Source organism: Symphalangus syndactylus, chromosome 3 (genome assembly GCF_028878055.3).
Source record: "Symphalangus syndactylus isolate Jambi chromosome 3, NHGRI_mSymSyn1-v2.1_pri, whole genome shotgun sequence".
Lineage (NCBI taxonomy): Eukaryota > Metazoa > Chordata > Mammalia > Primates > Hylobatidae > Symphalangus > Symphalangus syndactylus.
In genome coordinates, this window is record NC_072425.2 from 50,661,090 (window position 1) to 50,679,428 (window position 18,339).

At 40.5% G+C, this 18,339-nt stretch overlaps 1 protein-coding gene across 15 annotated transcripts in view; it reads right to left on the reverse strand.

The window, feature by feature from the left end:
• Positions 1–1,958: 1,958 nt before the first annotated feature.
• The window catches only part of PTPDC1 (protein tyrosine phosphatase domain containing 1), a 61,558-nt gene continuing 45,177 nt past the window's right edge, over positions 1,959–18,339 (reverse strand). For all 15 annotated transcript variants that reach the window (XM_055271877.2, XM_063636209.1, XM_055271869.2 and 12 more), the window contains 2 exons: positions 17,242–17,352; positions 1,959–13,796 (listed from right to left, as the gene is read on the reverse strand). In XM_055271877.2, coding sequence (XP_055127852.1) covers positions 13,680–13,796; positions 17,242–17,352 — 228 coding nt within the window. In that variant the 3' untranslated portion in view covers positions 1,959–13,679. The remainder of the gene's footprint in view (positions 13,797–17,241; positions 17,353–18,339) is intronic.

Consider the following 18,339-nt stretch of genomic DNA (forward strand, 5'->3'; position numbering starts at 1 on the left):
GGCAGCATCTGCTTCTGGAGAGGCCTCAGGGAGCTTTTATTCATGGTGGAAGGCAAAGCTAGAGCAGGTATCTTCACATGGCCAGAGAAGGAGGAAGAGAGAGAGGGAGACAGTGCTATATACTTATAAACAACCAGATCTCATGAGCACTTAGTCACTATATGGTACCAAGGGGGGATGGTGCTAAACCATTCGTGAGAACTCTGCCCACCATGATCCAATCACCTCCCATCAGGCTTCACCTCTAACACTAGGGATTACATTTCAACATGAGATTTGGGCAGGGAGAACATTCAAACTATATTAACACTTGAGTATCTGAAATCATTGTCCTCTGGTGTAGTGTTGCTTTTGAAAAGTCTGATGTCAGTCTGGTATCATTTCCCTTATAAATGACTTGGTCTTTTTCTCTCTGATTGTCCAAAGGTTTTTTTTTTCTTCTTCTTCCCTTTAAAATCCAACAATTTTACTAGAACATTTCTCATTGTTGGCCAGCTGGGTTGATTTTCCCATGTAAATGGAGTAACTTTTCAGTATATAGTTTTAAGTCTTCTTTTATTGAACAACACTTTGTTGCATTATAGCTTTTCAACACTTTTTTTTCATTACTCTTTCTTGTTTAGATACTCCTATTATACTTATGTTGAATCTTGTTTGCATGTCTTCTATATCTATCACTTTTTCTCAAATCTTTTAAATCTTTCCTTATTAAAAAAATGTTTTTTTTTCTTCTCTCTTCTTGGTTTTCTTGTAAACTTATTTCTCTTGAAGACTTATTTGCCCATTTAGTTTAATCTTCCTCTTCTGAAAGTTTGTCTTTTCATTTCTAATTCTTTAATTCATCATCTTTTTTTTCAGATCTTCCTTTTATCAAATCATCTCATCTGAGTTTTCAAATTCTAAATTTTGCTGTTCTATCTATAATCTCTTAATTTTTAGATGAATGAAAAGTCTGGCATGAGGAAGTAACTGCTTGAGCTAAAGCCAACCCAATTTTCTTAATTTTTAGAGCTTATTTTGAAGGGTTGGGTAATGGTAATAGTCTTTATTTTGTGAGCACATATTTCTGGCACACTTTCACTATGTATAGGGATGTCATTCTGCACATTAATTCATCAATTTTTTATTCTTTTAATAATTTTATATGGTATTAAACTGTGGTCCTCTACTATTGCTCATACTACTTGAATTGGGACAGAACTCCTTTCCTAACTCCATGGCTTAAGGGCTTCTTTCTCTGTGGTTTTTGAAATAATGAAAAAGATGAACTCCAACTTGCTGTTTCTCTTCCTACTTTTAAATAGTCTTTCTAATTCCTTTGCCCCAAATTTCTCTCTCTTCTTCAAATTGAGTTCTATTTCCAGCAGCATCTCCTTAGTTGGAGGCTTTCCTGGAAAGGAGCTTTGGCTTATTGGTTTTGAGCATTTATAGAGCTCATACACTGTCAGGAATACTTGAGGGACCCAAGACCCTTTCAAGGTGTCTGAAAAATTAAAATTGTTTTCATTCTAATACTAAGATGTCATGTGCATTTTTCACTCATGAATGTACAGTGGAAATTTCCAGAGATTATATGATTTGTAATACTATAACATAGATTATTATATCAGAAGCAGCTATGAGAATCTATCTGTCTTCTATTAAGTCAGATCTTAAAGAGGCCTGTCTCGGCCTCCCAAAGTGCTGGGATTACAGGCGTGAGCCACCACGCCAGCCTAATTTTCTATTTTTAGGAGAGATGGGGCTTTGCCATGTTGGTCAGGCTGGTCTCAAACTCCTGACCTCAGGTGATCCACCTGCCTTGGCCTCTCAAAGTGCTGGGATTACAGGTGTGAGCCACAGCACCCGGACTGAAGATTATTGTTAAAATGTCAAAACTACCCAATGTGATCTACAGAGTCAGTGAAATCTATCTGAAAAACCCAATGTTTGTAGAAATAAAAAAGCTCATTCTAAAATTCATATGGAATCTCAAAGGACCTTTAATAGCCAAAACAACATTGAAAAAGAACAAAGCTGGATAACTCACACTTCCTGATTTCAAAACTTACTACAAAGCTATATTAATCCAAACAGTATGGCACTGGCAAAAAGACAGACATATAAACCAATGAAATAAAATAGAAAGCCCAGAAATAGCTCTTGCAAATATGGTCAAATTACCTTTTTTTTTTAATTGAGATGAAGTCTCGCTCTGTTGCCCAGGCTGGAGTGCAGTGGCCCGATCTTGGCTCACTGCAACCTCTGCCTCCCAGGTTCAAGTGATTCTTGTGCCTCAGTCTCCCAAGTAGCTGGAAATACAGGTGCATGCCACCATGCCCAGCTAATTTTTGTATTTTTAGTAGAGATGGGGTTTGGGGTTTGGTTATGTTGGCCAGGCTGGTCTTGAACTCCTGGCCTCAACTGATCCACCTGCCTCAGCCTCCCAAAGTGCTGGGATTACAGGGGCATGAGCCACTGTGCCTGGTCACCTTTTCTTTTTTCTTTCTTTCTTTTTTATTTTTTTTGAGAGAGGGTCTCCTTATGTTGTCCAGGCTGGTTTTGAACTCCTGGGCTCCAGCAATCTTCCTGCCTCGGCTTCCCTAGTAGCTGGGATTACATGCCCATACCACCACATCTAGTTTCAAATAGCTTTTGATAAGGGTGCCAAGACCTAACAGTCCTTTTCAACAACAAGTAGTGCTTGGAAAACTGGATATCCACATGCAGAATAATGTGGTTGGACCCTTACCTAATGTCATGTAAAAAAATGAACTCAAAATGGATGAAAGACCTAAATGTAAAACCTAAAGCAATAAAACTATTAGGGAAAAAAATGGCAAAAATTTCACAACATTGGATTTGGCAGTGATTTCTTGGAAATGGCAACAAAAGAGAAATAGAAAATTCTACTTCATCAAAATTAAAAAATTTTGTGCATCAAAAGACACAGTCAACAGAGTAAAAAAGCAACCCATAGGATGGGAGAAAATATTTGCAAATCATATCTTTAATAAGGATTTAATATCCAGAATATATAGAGAACTAAAACTCAACAACAAAATACAAACCAACTGAAAAATGAGCAAAGGACTTGAATAGACATTTCTCCAAAGAAGATACATGAAAAGGCAATAGGCATATGAAAAGATGCTCAATATCACTAGTCATTAGGGGAATGCAAATCAAAACTACAATGAGAAACCACTTCATATGCATGAGGAAGGCTACTATCAAAAATACCCAGAAAATAACAAGTGTTGGCAAGGATGTGGAGAAACTGAAACCCTAGTGCGCTGTTAGTGGGAATATACAATGGTACAACCACTGCGGAAAACAGTGTAGTGGTTCCTCAAAAATTTAAACACATGATTACCACATGATCCAGCAATTCCACTTATGGCTGTGTACCCAAAGGAATTAAAAGTAGAGTCTTGAAGAGATATTTGTATACCTATGTTCACAGCAGCATAATTCACAATAGCTCAAACATAAGCAACCCAAGTATCTATTGACAGATGAATGGATAAGCAAAATGTGGTATATACATACACTGGAATGTTATTCCACTTTAAAGGGGAAGGAAACTGCATTATACTACAACGGGGATGGATCCTGAAGACATTTTGCTAAGTGAAATAAACCAGTCACAAAAGACAAATACTGTATTATTCCACTTATATAAAGTATTTAGAGTAGTTAAAATGAGAGACACAAAAAGAATGGTGTCACCAGGGGCTGGCATGTTGGAAGATGGGGGTGTTCTTGTTTAATAGGTATAACATTTCAGTTTTACAAAATGATGACTTAAATAGATGGATAGTGGTAATGGCTGTACAACATTTATGAATGTATTCAATAACAAGACTATATACTTAAACATGAATAAAATGATAAATTTCATTATATATATTTTACTACAGTAAAAAAATTAAAAAATACATGAACAAGCACTAGAGAAAAGAAACATAAATGGCTCAAAACATGTAACAAGGTAACACATTTGAGGTACTATCTCATACCAACTGAATCTGGCAAAAATCAAAAAGTCAGTCAATACTAAGTGTTGACAAGGATGCAGAGCAGTGGGAACTCTCATTTACTGCTGTTGAGAATATGAACTGGTACAATCATTTTGAGAAATAGTTTATCATTACCTAGGAAATTGAAATTGTATATACCCTAAAGTTCACAAATTTTACTCCTAGCTACATAGCCTACAGAAACTCTTGCACATGTATACCCAGAGACATGTGAAAATATGAACAACCCAAATGTCCATCACAAGTAAAAGAGGTAATTTGTGGAATATCCACACAATGGAATGCCATCCAGCAGTGAATACAAATAAGCTACAGCTTACACATCAATGTGGATAAATGTGAATAGCACGTTGAACAGAAAAGGCAAGTCACAGGACAATACACACAGCATTATTCAATTTATGTAAGGTTTATAAACAGGCAAAATCAAGAAATATGTTGTTTAAGATAGAATTATAAAGAAGTACACACAAGTTATAGTGGAAGAATTAAGGAACATCAGGGAATTCTGTCTTCTGTATTAGTTTACTATGGGCTCCATAACAAAGTACCACAGACTAGGTGGCTTAAACAACAGAAATTTATGTCTCATGGCTCTGGAGGCCAGAAGTCTGAGATCAATGTGTCACCAGGGTTGGTTCCTTCTGAGGCCTCACTCCTTGGCTTGTAGATGACAATTTTCTCTCTGTGTCTCCATATAGCCTTACCTTTGTCCATGTTTGTGTCTCAATCTCCTCTCCTCTTTGTTTTCACTTTTTTTTATTTTTTATTTTTTAAGATAGGGTCTCCCTCTGTCACCCAGGCTGGAGTGCAGTGGCGCAATCTCTGCTTACTGCAACCTCCACCTCCCGGGCTCAAGTGATCTTCCCACTTTAGCCTCCCAAATAGCTAGGACAACAGGTGTAAGCCACCATATTCGACAATTTTTTTTTTCTTTGTAGAGACAGAGTTTTGCCATGTTGCCCAGGCTGGTCTCAAACTCCTGGCCTCCAGTTATCTGCATGCTTTGGCTTCCCAACTTAGTGGGATTACAGGCATGAGCCACTGGGTCTGGCCTCAATCTCCTCGTCTTATAAGAACATCAGTCAGGTTAAAATTGGGACCACCTCAATGACTTCATTTCACTTTAATTACCTCTTTAAAGACCCTACATCCAAAGACAATCACATTCTGAGTTACTGGGGTTAGGACTTCAACACATGAATTTTATGGGGGACACATTCAGTTCATAACACCTTCCCATCTCTTTGGGCCGTGTGGTAGTCAGGTAGATAAAATTTAATTACATTTAACAAGAAGTTAATTAGCTTATATTCTGTTCCAAGGAAAAAGAGCTGAGTTTTGAAGGACATGTTGAGTATTAATCATCCAGCGTTGTATATAAGGAATGAAAGTGTGGACTGAAGGAGGTATCTAGATGGTAGGCAATGCCAAACTAATTAGGGTGACAACAGAGGTACAGAAAATGTCATGGACAAGCGCTGCTGTAGGTATGGATGTGCACTATACTTGTGTCTTAGTCCGCCTGTGCTGCTATAACAGAATATCTGAGACTGGGTAGTTTATAAACAACAGAAATTCATTCCTCACAGTTCTGGAGGGTGTGAAGGCCAAGATCCAAGATGCCAGCATTTAATGAAGTTTGCTAGCTGCTTCCACAATGGTGCCTTGAATGCGGCATCCTCCAGAGGGGAGGAATGCTGTGTCCTTACATGACAGAAGATGGAAGGATAAAAAATGACCACACTTTCTGTCAAACCCTTTTATAATAGCATTAATCACTGTATGAGTCTACAGACCCCAGGAACTACACACCTCCCGAAAGGCCACACCTCTCTAACACTACAAATTTTGAGGTACATATTCAGATTGTAACATTCCACTGACCCCCCAAATTTATGTCTTTCTTATATGTAAAATACATTCATTCCATCCCATTGCCCCTAAAGTCTTAATTTGTTCCAGTAACAATTCAAAGCTAAAGTACAGGGTCCCATCTAATCAGATATGGATGAGACTCAAAGTAAGAGTCATCCTGAGGCAAATTGCTCTCCAGCTGTGAGCCTGTGAAATCAAAAAAGTTATATACTTCCAAAATACAATGGTGGAACAGCCATAGGATAGACATTCCCATTCCAAAAGGCAGCAATAGAAAAGAAGGAAGGAGTAAGAGGTCCCATGTAAGTCCAAAACGTAACAGGACAAACATTAAATCTTTTTTTTTTAATTTCAATTTTTTTGAGACGGTGTCTTGCTCTGTCACCCAGACTAGAGAGCAATGTGTATGATCATAGCTTGCTGCAACCATGAACTTCTGGGCTCAAGCAATCTTCCTGCCTTAGCCTCTCCCGTAGCTAGGACTACATGTCTGTGCCATTTTGCCGAGCTATTTTTTTTTTTCATTTTTGTAGAGATGGGGTCTCACTATGTTGCCCAGGCTGATTTCAAACTCCTGCCTCAAGCAGTCCTCCCTCCTGGGCTTCCCAGTGGATTGGGATTACAGGCACAAGCCACTGTGCCCAGCCCAACATTAAATCTTGAAGCATGAGAATAATCTTTGACTCCATGTCCCACCTTCCAGGTACACTGGGGTGGAGGTTAGGTCCCCATGGCCTCAGGCAGGCCCACCCACATGGCTTTGCTGGGTACAGCCCATGCTTCAGCTCCCATGCACTGAAATAGTCTGCCCACAGCTTTCCCAGACTGCCACTGTATGCTGGTGCTTACACACTTCTGGGGTTTCTGGAGCAGCCCCAGTCGTATGACTCCACTAGGCACTACCCTAGTGGGGGCTCTCTGCAGAGACTTTGTCCTTGCAGCAGTTCTCTGCCTGGGCCCACTGAGGCATTCGTTGAAATCTAGGTGAAGGAAGCCATGCCTCCACAGCTCTTGTATTCTGCACACCTGTAGAATTAAGCACTGCATGGATGTGCCAAGGCTCACTCTTGCACCCTCCAGAGTAATGGCCCTACCTGGACCTGGGCCTGCTTGAACCAGAGCTGGGGTAGCCAAGGAGCACTGTGCCAGAGTGCAGGGTGCAGAGACCCAAGGTGGCCCTCAGCAGTGAGCACACAGGTCCCATGGGCACCCTGGGCCCCTCCTCAAAATTCATCTGTCCCCCAGACCCTAGCACTCTGGGCTTTTGATGGGCATGGTTGCCCCCTCCCCTTGTACCAAGATGTCTGTAATACCTTTGGGGTCATTCTCCCATTGTCTTGATAAATAGCACATGGCTTTCTTGTATCCATACTAATCTTATCAAATGGTGGCCTGGCCACACCGTGTGCTATCTTCTAAACACACTTTTTTTTTCTTTTTTGAGATGAAGTCTGTTCTGTTGTCCAGGCTGGAGTGCAGTGACGCGATCTCTGTTCACTGCAACTTCTGCCTTCTGGGTTCAAGTGATTCTCCTGCCTCAGCCTCCCGAGTAGCTGGGATTACAGGTGCTTGCCACAATGTCTGGCTAATCTTTTTTTTTTTTTTGTAGTTTTAGTAGAGATGGGGTTTCACCATGTTGGCCAGGTTGGTCTCGAACTCCTGACCTCAAGTGATCTACTCACCTCGGCCTCCCAAAGTGCTGGAATTACAGTGTGAGCCGCCGTGCCTGGCCCTAAACATCCTTTTTTTTTTTTTTTTTTTTGAGATGGAGTCTCACTGTCACTCAGGCTGGAGTGCAGTGGCGCCAACCCAGCTTACTGCAACCTCTGCCTCCCAGGTTCAAATGATTCTCCTACCTCAGGCTACCAAGTAGCTGGGATTACAGGCACCTGCCACCACGCCTGGCTAACTTTTGTATTTTTAGTAGAGACGGTGTTTCACCATGTTGGCCAGTCTGGTCTCGAACTCCTGACCTCAAGTGATCCACCTGCCTTAGCCTCCCAAAATGCTGGGATTACAGGCATGAGCCATCACAACTGGCCTACATACTTTTTTATTCTTTACATGGCTGGACTGAAAATTGTCCAAATCTTTTTCATTCTTCACATGGCTGGACCAAGAATTGTCCAAATCTTTATGTTCTGCTTCCCTTTGAATTATAAATTCTGTCTTTAAATCATTTCTCTTCTCCCATTTTAACATGTTAACATAAGCAGTTAAGAGAAACCACACAGCATCCTGCACACTTTCCTGCTTAGAAATTTCTTCTGCCAAATATTCTGGTTCATTGCTAAGTCCTGCCCCTACAAAGTCCTAGAACATGGACATGGACATAATTCAGCCATGTTCTTTGTCACTTTGTAGCAAAGATGGCCTTTTCCCCAGTTTCCAATGACAGTCCTCATTTCTGTCTATGACCTAATCAGAATGGTCTTTACTGTCCATGTTTTTATCAGCATTCTGTTCAAAGCCACTTACGCAGTTTCTCAGAAGAATGAATGAGAATTTCCCTACAGCTCTCCTTCTGAGCCCTCACCAGAATCACCCTTAATGCTCCACTTGTGGCAATACAAGCTTTTTCCTGCTTTCATTTCACAACTCTTCTAGCCTCAACCCATTACCCAGTTCCAAAGCCGCTTCTACATTTTTAGGTATTTGTTTTAGCAACACCCCACTCCCCTGGTACCAATCACTGTCTTAGTCTATTTTGTGCTGCTATAACAGAATAGCACAGGCTGGGCAACTTAAACAACAGACATCTATTCTCACAGTTCTGGAGGCTGGATAGGCCAAGATCAAGGCACTGCCATCTGGTGAGGGCTGCTCTCTGCTTCCAAGATGGTTACTTACATGCTGCGTCATCTGGAGGGGAGTATGCTGTGTCCTCACATGACAGAAAGTGGAAGGGCAAAAAAAGAATTCCCTCCATCAGGTCTTTTATTAATAATATTAGTTCACTCATGAGGGTGGAGCTCTCATGACCTAAACACCTCCTAAAAGGCTGAACCTTCCTACTCTATTGCATTGGGAATTAAGTTTCCAACACATGAATTTTGAGGGATTAGGCAACGTGACTTCTAGAGGGATGAATGACTGAATAAATAATTCCTGTGTGTCCCCAGAATTAGCAGAGGGCCAAGCAGAATAGGCACAGACATGTTGCTGAAGGAATGTTTCATATTTGTTACTTACAGTTGTATTGGAACTCTACTGTGAGCATACGGGATAGTCTTAGAAAATAATTGATCACCTAATCTAAACTTACCAAAATTAATTCAGGAAATGTCACCTACTTGTCCTGGAAATACTGAGTTTGATTATTAGGTTGAACCACATAAAATGGCCAGTACTTGATCATTTTTTACCAAAAAAAAATGGCCACTCCCTATGGTGCAGCCTAAATCAAAAGCCTGAGTAGTTTGTTTTTCTTTTCTTTCTTTTTTTTTTTTTTGGAGATGGAGTCTCGCTTTGCTGCCCAGGCTAGAGTGCAGTGGTGTGCTCTTGGCTCACTGCAACCTCTGCCTCCCAGGTTCAAGTGATTTTCCTATCTCAGCCTTCCAAGTAGCTGGGAATACAGGCGCCCACCACTACGTCTCGCTAATTTTTGTATTTTTAATACAGACAGGGTTTCACCATATTGGCCAGGCTGGTCTCAAACTCCTGACCTTGTGATCTGCCTGGCTCGGCCTCCCAAAGTGCTGAGATTATAGCCACCGTGCCCGGTCTGTTTTCATTTTTAAGAGGAGAAAAAAAAAATGATAAAGCAACTCATTAAATCAAAACCAGAGGCTGTCAGACCACTTTCTAAAAATCAAGTAAGCAGAGCCCATCCTCAAAATGTAATTTTTCTCTAAAATAGGCAATCTCAAGAGTAAAATATCTTTTCATTTTAATCAAGAAAGCCGAGAGGCAGGGGCTTAGCAGGCTTCTCTTACTATATAAGTTTCAGTGGATGTATGAAACTTTTATTTTCATTGCAAAAGGTTTTATGACATTTAAGTCTTATTGGGACATTATTTTTAGTGACTGGAGGGCTTTGAACAAAGGCTTGTCAAGCTCCAATACTGAATGGTTCCATTGTGATTACTTATAAATCAGTTTTATTGTCAGTGTTGAGGTAATCAGAGATTAGCTCATGCCTAAAAGCATAACTAAAAAAAAATGCACCACTGAGAAACAGGATTTTGTTGAATTTTTCTCCGGCTACTTTATAAACAATTTGCAGCCATCTAGCATTGAGAAAAGCTCTCTTAGGTAACATGCTAATCTTGTGCCGTTCATAAAAAGCATCAAAGAGTACGTTGTTCTTGATTTACCTGCACTGAAAATATATTAATGCTTGTTAATTTGGAACAATAATAAAGATCCTATGAGTAAGCTGTCATTTTTAAATTGACTCCCCAAATTACATGGGGGCTGTCAGATGTCAGGAAGTTGGGGCTTGCATTCTATCTACATTATACTGTCCCTGGATATTTTTTCAGACATGTGGAAACTAGCCTGAAATAGCACCCAATCATATCAGCAAGCATTCTCCATTTAAGAGAAAATAGAGAAACTTTATCTCTATTGAATTATGATATATGGTGGTTTTCATGGAATCCAGAATGATGAAGCAAATACTTTTTCTAAGACTGGGAAGCTGGGTGAAGATATGACTAAGTAACTCAGCACAGATTTTCTGAGTTACATAAATAAATGAAGCGAGCTCTACCACCAGCAGCAATTTGTCTCAAAGGGCATTAGTAAGCTCTCTGAAGTAAGAAAAGGCAACAGTGGCAAGAAATCATGTACTTCCTCTAAGTGTGATATACTAGAGAGCATCATATGATAGTAATAGAGCTGGTTCAGCCTTTTCCAGGACAGGTGTGTGGTATTTTCACTAAGTTATGGACAGCACAGTGTTCTCTTAATGCCATCATAAAATGTAGTGCTAAAGGGACCTCAAGGTCCCTGAGAAGGCAGTTTGACTGGGCAGCTTTGCCAGGTTAAGAGTCCTATAGGCAGGTAATATGAGCAGAGAGGAGGGCACAGCAAGGGGTCCATTGGACTCCACATCTAACGTCACACAGTTATGATTAAGACTTCTCAGGCCAGGTGCGGTGGCTCACACCTGTAATCCCAGCACTCTGGGAGGCCGAGGTGGGAGGATCACTTGAGCTCAGGAGTTCAAGACAAGCCTGGGCAACATGGCGAAACCCTATCTCTAAAATAAATAAATAAATAAATAAAAAATACAGAAAATTAGCCGGATGTGATGGCGTGTGCCTGTAGTCCCAGCTACTGAGGAAGCTGAGGTGGGAGGATGGCTTAAGGCTGGGAGTGGAGGTTGCAGTGAGCCAAGATCATGCCACTGCATTCCAGCTTGGGCTACAGAGCGAGACCCCCGTCTCAAAAAAATAAATAAATATAAATAAATAAAATAAAAAAGACTTCTGTCTGTCAAGATAATTCAGAGAGGTAATGGATACAGCTGGCCCATGGTAAGTTCTTAATATGTGTGTGCCCTTAACCTTCCTATTTCTGTTGAACTGAATTTTTCAACCTTATCACTTCTCCCAATATGTGAGATTTCTGTCTCTGGGCTACAAAGAACTCCTCATCCAAATATGGGAAGTTAAGAATCTTGTCAGCTTGGAGATTTTCCTCAGCTATTCCTCTTAGAACTCACCTATCCCAACTCCCCAGTGTTTGGTCATGCTGAACTGATGGAAGGAGTCTGTACTAACAAGAGCTTGGCTCACTGACTCAGCCGACAACTCAATTTGCCTGTCAGGATAATCTAAGAGCAAAACCTCATCTTTATCATCAGATGTCCTAGGGCATCAAGGTAAAGAAGTATAAGACTAGGATTATGGGTTGTTCTTTTCACTTTTATTCAAATAAATACAATACTTATATAGAGCCTGATTAATTTCCCTTGTCATATCTCTTTTTTTCAGGTTTCAGGCTTAGATTTTTAGTTGTGCATTGCTATGGTCACATCATAACTGTTCTCTAAGTTGAAACAAGTATTTCAACAGGCAAATAGCAAACTCGCCAAAGGACCTGTGGGTCACTTGCCCAAATGAGGCCGATTGAGATAAGAACAAACATCTTTTTTTGGTAAAAACTCTATTTTTATAGTGTACCTTTGGATAAAATGCAATTGTTTCTTCTCCTTCTTTCCCAGGCCAGGCACTTGAAAATAAGACATTTCAGGTATGGGTAACCCACTCCATTAACATCCATTGGACTTGATTTCCCAAGAAAATTAAAACAGTGTGAAAGAACACTGCATTTAGCATTTGGCATTTGAGTTAATGAGACTGATAATGACTGAAATATTTTGGATGTGCTAGAGGTTAATTCAGAAATGTAGGATTGGAGAAATTTCATTTGTTCTAAATGAGTCTTGCTTCCCCTGAAATTCCGTCTTTAGTAACTTCTTTAGTTTGAAATTAGTCTGATTAATATCACCTTTATTGGGAAAAACTATTATCCCCTCTTTGGCTTGGCCTCTGGTATCCACACATATTAATTTAAATAAAAGTATGGCTTCAATTGATAATTGATGGTTCAGCTTACAAGGAACTAGTTTAGGCAGTCACTCTTCTTACATGAAGCCAATTAGGGCTAATGCAACCTGTATGGTCAACTTCAGTTTAAAAATCTTAATTCTCATTGTAAGAAAGCAGCCAAATATAGAGCCTTGAGGCAAGTGGGTCTATGGAGTGGCAGATTTGGGAGTGTGGGGCCAGGGCCACGCTGCTCATGCTAATACACCATCAGCACAAACAGTGGCCCAGTTTTGACTTCCTCCAGCTCCAAGAGTCACCTCTGCAGAGTGGCTGTGGCACCTGAGAGAGCAGGGCTGGCACAGAGCCCCTGCCCTGCACGAATATCCCTGTGGAGTCCCCAGAAGGACAGAGGCAAGCCCTGCTTCTTAGCAACTTTCCACACTTCCTGCCTGTGATCCCACTTCCTCTGTAAAGATGCTATTTGGCTCAGCAGCAACCCAAGGGAGTGGGAATAAGGCTTGGTGTGTTGAGAACTGCTCCTGCCTCCTTTTGACAGCCAAGGCTGCAAGGTTGTTTGGAAATCTGACAAAGAGCAAGTCTACTTTCTACAAGCTAAATATCCCAACCACTTCACAGTCACTCCATTAAAGTAAAATTAAATCTCTCTGAAAAATAATATGCTTTGAAACTGTCTGTTACATTTATAAAAAGACAGGGAAAAACAAAAAATTTCAAAGTTAAAAAAAAAACCTTTAAAAATATTGTAGCAATAGCCTTTTTTGTAACAAATATAAAACAGCTTAAGACACTTGGTGACTTTCTTAGTTCATTTGTGGGGGAATGGATACACAATGAGGTTTTACTACTAAAGTTAGCTATTTGGTAAAAACTCTAGGAAGAGTTCCATCAAGAAAATGGTTATTTTGGAAACACAAGTTATGATTATTTCCAAAACGTCAAAAGAAATAAGAATGTAAACACCATATACTTGAAATGTTAATACAATAATATTAACTCAGTCAAATAAATAAAAGAAAGTGGCACCAAATTTATGGCAATTTTTCAAAACTGCCATAATGTAGCAAAACAAAAATGTAGCTTAAGGATATTTTAAAATAAATAATTGGTTCAAATAGGGACGACCATTCTCAGCACAAACTAACGACATTCGAAATAAAGTGCTATAAGAAAAAGTAGCCCCACAATCTTCAACTTATTCACATATGAACAGAGATACTATCTGGATCTTTAGGTCTGAAATATTCACCATGAGGGAAAGCTAGAGGCCAGGCTTAGGGCCATCTTTTGTCATTTTTCTTTTTTCTTCCAGCGTGTGCTTAAATATTTTCTTCAGGGTGTTGTAAACTGTTGGTCCATTTTCAGAATCAAAATTAACCTGGTGACAAAGAAATTTATATTCAGGACACTGTAACAAGAATTTGAACTAGTTTCTATTTTGAGAGAAGGAGGGAGTGGAGAAAAAAACCAGACTTACAAACAAAACTCTATATAAAATACACATAATAAATTTAACACATTTTAGTTGAAAGACTATATTAGAACTGCCAACCACGTCAATATCAAACTTATGAATGAAAACCTCAAAATTAAATCTAGTGCCTGGATATTTAGTCTAATTATATACACCCAGCCATGAAGCAAGTCAACAGTGGGTGTGAAGTGAATTTTTTTGAGACTAATCATTGATGGTATAAGGGAAAAGTCTCCCATATTAAAACAGCACATCAGCTGTGTATGTCCTGCTGAGAGGCCCTATGGCCACTCTGGACAGGGTCATAGTGACCTGAATAGAAGCCCAGCTCCCCACCTGCGAGCTATATGTCCTCATCTCATACCCAACCTCTCTGGACCTTGATCTCCTCCTTTGTAAAACAGAGATAATGATACCCACCTTCATAGGATAGCGTATCTATGAGTCTAACATATGTTTGGCACATATATACAAACCTCAACTGGCTGGGCGTGGTGGCTCATGCCTGTAATCCCAGCACTTTAGGAGGCCGAAGTGGGAGGGTTGCTTGAGCCCAGGAGGTCGAGACCAGCCTGGCCAACCTGGCAAAACCTCATCTCTACAAAAAATTAAAAAAAAATTAGCCAGGCATGGTGGCACGTGCCTGTAGTCCCAGCTACTTGGGAGGCTGAGGTGGGAGAATTGCCTGAGCCCAGGAGGCGGAGGATGCAGTGAGCTGAGATTGTGCCACTGCACTCCAGACTAGGCAACAGAGTGAGACCCTGTCTCAAAAGACAAACAAACAAACAAACCCCACCTTGATAAAGGTAAATTTCCTTTTCCCTTGATGGGAGCGCACTATTTACACATATTTGCATTTTTCACCCAAGTTTACCATACTCTGGGTTAGGAGTGATGGCAGGACAGAGAACCAGAGCAAGTACCCACCCTCAACGCCATTCCCAGAGTAATGTGTAACTCCCTGGGAAAGAATCAGGGTCACACAATCACTGCTTCTCTCCTTCTGGAATTTCTCCTTCTCTGATAAATTTTGACAAATGAAACGTTGTTCCGTCTGTCAACAACTGTAAAGGATCTGAGACTTTAACCTGTTAGCTTGCCAGTGTTATGGATACTGGTAGAAGATACGAGATTCCTGGGTCAGAGACAGACAACTTTTATTTCTCATAGCTGCATGTGCTTCATGTTCACATGGGTTCTGCTTGTCTCCCAAGTCTCATGGGGGCAATGCAGAGGGGCCTAGGTGGAGGCTGCACAAGCACGGGGTTTGCCTCATCGCTGAGGAGCCCCAAGCTTAGGAAACTCCAATGTTTCACAAGGGGGCTGCAAGCAAATCTGCCAACCTTTGCACTGAAGGGAAACATTTTTATTATCCTGGAAGTCAGAACGTGTGCCTTCTGCTCTCCAGGTAGAGCTCTCCAGACATCAGTGAAGAGTTGATCCCCAAAGAGAGTGGTCAGGGCATCTGCTCATCAGACTATGAAGAGACATGAGAGACCCAAGGAAAACTGTCTCCTAACATTTTCTATAGACAGATTTTGAACAACTGTTATCTCTAACTTTTCATTCGTATCCCCTTAAAAGGCCAAAAGAAGTTGTAAAGAATTTCTACTGCTTTCAGAGAGACCAATCGTAAGGATTTTTTTCAGTCAAGCTCAGGAACTTAATTTTATCTATAACTATATTATCTATCCCATTTGCAAAAAACTCCTTATTAACATTAATAATGGTGTGAATTGTTTACTTTTTTTTTTTTTTTTTGAGACAGAGTCTTGCTTTGTTGTCCAGGCTGGAGTGCAGTGGCGCAATCTTGGCTCACTGCAAGCTCCGCCTCCCGGGTTCACACCATTCTCCTGCCTCAGCCTCCCGAGTAGCTGGGACTACAGGTGCCCACCACCACACCCGGCTAATTTTTTTGTATTTTTTTTTAGTAGAGACGGGGTTTCATGGTGTTAGCCAGGATGGTCTTGATTTCCTGACCTCATGATCTGCCCACCTTGGCCTCCCAAAGTGCTGGGATTACAGGCTTGAGCCACCGCGCCTGGCCACTTTTTTTTTTTTTTTTTTTTTTTTTTTGAGACAGAGTCTCGCTCTGTTGCCAGGCTGGAGAGCAGTGGCGCGATTTCAGCTCACTGCAACCTCCACCTCCTGGGTTCAAGCCATTCTTCCACCTCAGCCTCCTGAGTAGCTGGGACTACAGGCGCACACCACCACGCCCAGCTAAATTTTTGTACTTTAGTAGAGATGGGGTTTCACCATGTTGGCCAGGATGGTCGCAATCTCCTGATCTCGTGATCTGCCCATCTCAGCCTCCCAAAGTGCTGGGATCACAGGCGTAAGCCACCACTCCCAGCTCTGTTTACTTTCTTAAACACCAAACCACAACCTTCTTCACATAGTGGGTAGCCTCTCAGTCTATGAAAATGTAAATACAGATGTAAAGGACCATGTGGTTTGGATTTGAGACTACTGACTCTGGAAACAGTGGAGAACAGATTGAAAAGATGGTTAGTGGTTAGTGCCATAGAATCCAGATGAGGAACAAGGAAAGCCTGAAGTAAGAACATCACTCTGGAAAGAGTGGAGGGGAAGGAGACTGGACAAATATTAAAAAGGAAGAATCTTCACAGCTTGTTAATGAGTATAAATAATAACTTATTATCATTAATGTTACCACAGATGTTGTCATTCAAAAGCTGGGCTCTTTGTTTAATGACACTTTCATATCAGTGAGAGGTAACAAACAAATTATAGATACTTTCATATCAATGAGAATAAACAAATTATAGCTGATGGGGTAAGGGGAAACTTTTCTCTCAGTATGAACCTGGCTTCTTCTTCTTTCTTCAGCCAGGAAAAACTGCTGCATCCAAAAGGATGGGCTTTTAGAAAGAAAACCTTTTTTTTTAACTCTTTCCTTAGGATTTTCCAACCAGGACTCAGTACTGAGTTAGCAATGTGGGATGTTTAATTCTCAATAGATGGTTTCTTACTTACACCCAAGGTAGAACTGACTCGACAAGCAAAGATCCTCTGACTCCGATTAGGCACATGATCTAAAAATATGTATTCAACACTCAGTTGTTTCTCTTTCTTTTACATAAAAGCTCTTTGTTGCAACGTTCTCCTTCAAAAAACCCACAGTTCAGCTTTTCCTAAGATCATTGTTTGGAAACTTTTTTTTTGGTCAAACTCTGCAACTACTTAGAAGAAATGTCAAACAGATTTCCAAGAAGGGAAAACATACACATACATGTTTTATTTTAGAGGATGGTGACCTCTGGATTCTGATTTACAAAGATGATGCTGATCTGTGTTTCAGAGAGGGGAAAGGAAGAGTGTGACCCACCTTAGTGAACGCCTTAATGGCATGGGCAAGGAAAGCTTCCTCCACATCCACGGGGATTGTCTGCAGGTTCACTATGCAGTGCAACACACAGAGAATAGTCTGGTGCTGTCCCTGTTTTGGTAGAAATCAAAATTTTAAAAATTTTTCAAAAAATGCCTCAATAAATCAATTCAAAACTATCATAGAGTCAAGAATTGGTTTGTGACCAAGTATTCATAATGTCAAATGCCAAAATACCTAACAAAATATCTAAACATCAACAAATGTTTATTGTTATGTGTTAATATAATTTGAAAAGCTTTCAGGAGATAATATCAAAGCTGGCTAGCTATTGTACAAAGTCAAACTAAATTTGAAGATCAGTGCACTTTTAAACCAAGTGTTTCTCTTGCAGTGAACTGAATAGATTTTCCCATTCTTGTTGTTTCTGGATATAATGTCAGTTGTCTAGTAGATGGTGACATGCCATAGAGATATATGGACTAATTAATTGGGCACTGAGTGGTCAGGATCTGGGTGCCCAGCCACTGCAGATGATATGGAGGGAGGTAGGTACACAAAGAAAAGGACAAGGACAACCCCAGTCCCCCAGGAGCAATGCAATGCTTAAGTGCTTAGCCTCCAACCTAAGGGGGTAAGATACTTAAAAATGTGTCCACTGACTTGACTCTTGGGGGCTGTTTACCTTAGCAAAGAAGAAATTCCATCACCTTCAGCAATACATATCCAAGATGTAATGTACAGGGACCCATCAATTTCAATTCTGAAAATCTACTCTAAGAGCATAATCTATAATAAAGAAACACCTGCAAGTACAAATTATCATTACAATGACGCCTATGAAAGTAAAAAACCTGAAGCAATATAAATGCCCTATACATGGGGCGAGGGTGATTTAGGATAAAACAGGCAGCCTTATGTAATAGAAAGCACATGGGCTTTGTGCCAGAGTGGTCTGAGCTTGAATTCTGCTCTGACATGTGGTGCCAACCTTGGGCATGCAACCTCAGCTTTCCTTGTCTGTGAAACGGGCCTCTACCTCTAAGGGGTATTGAGATAAACAGAAGAGAAAATGTAAATTATGTCCTGAAAGGCTTG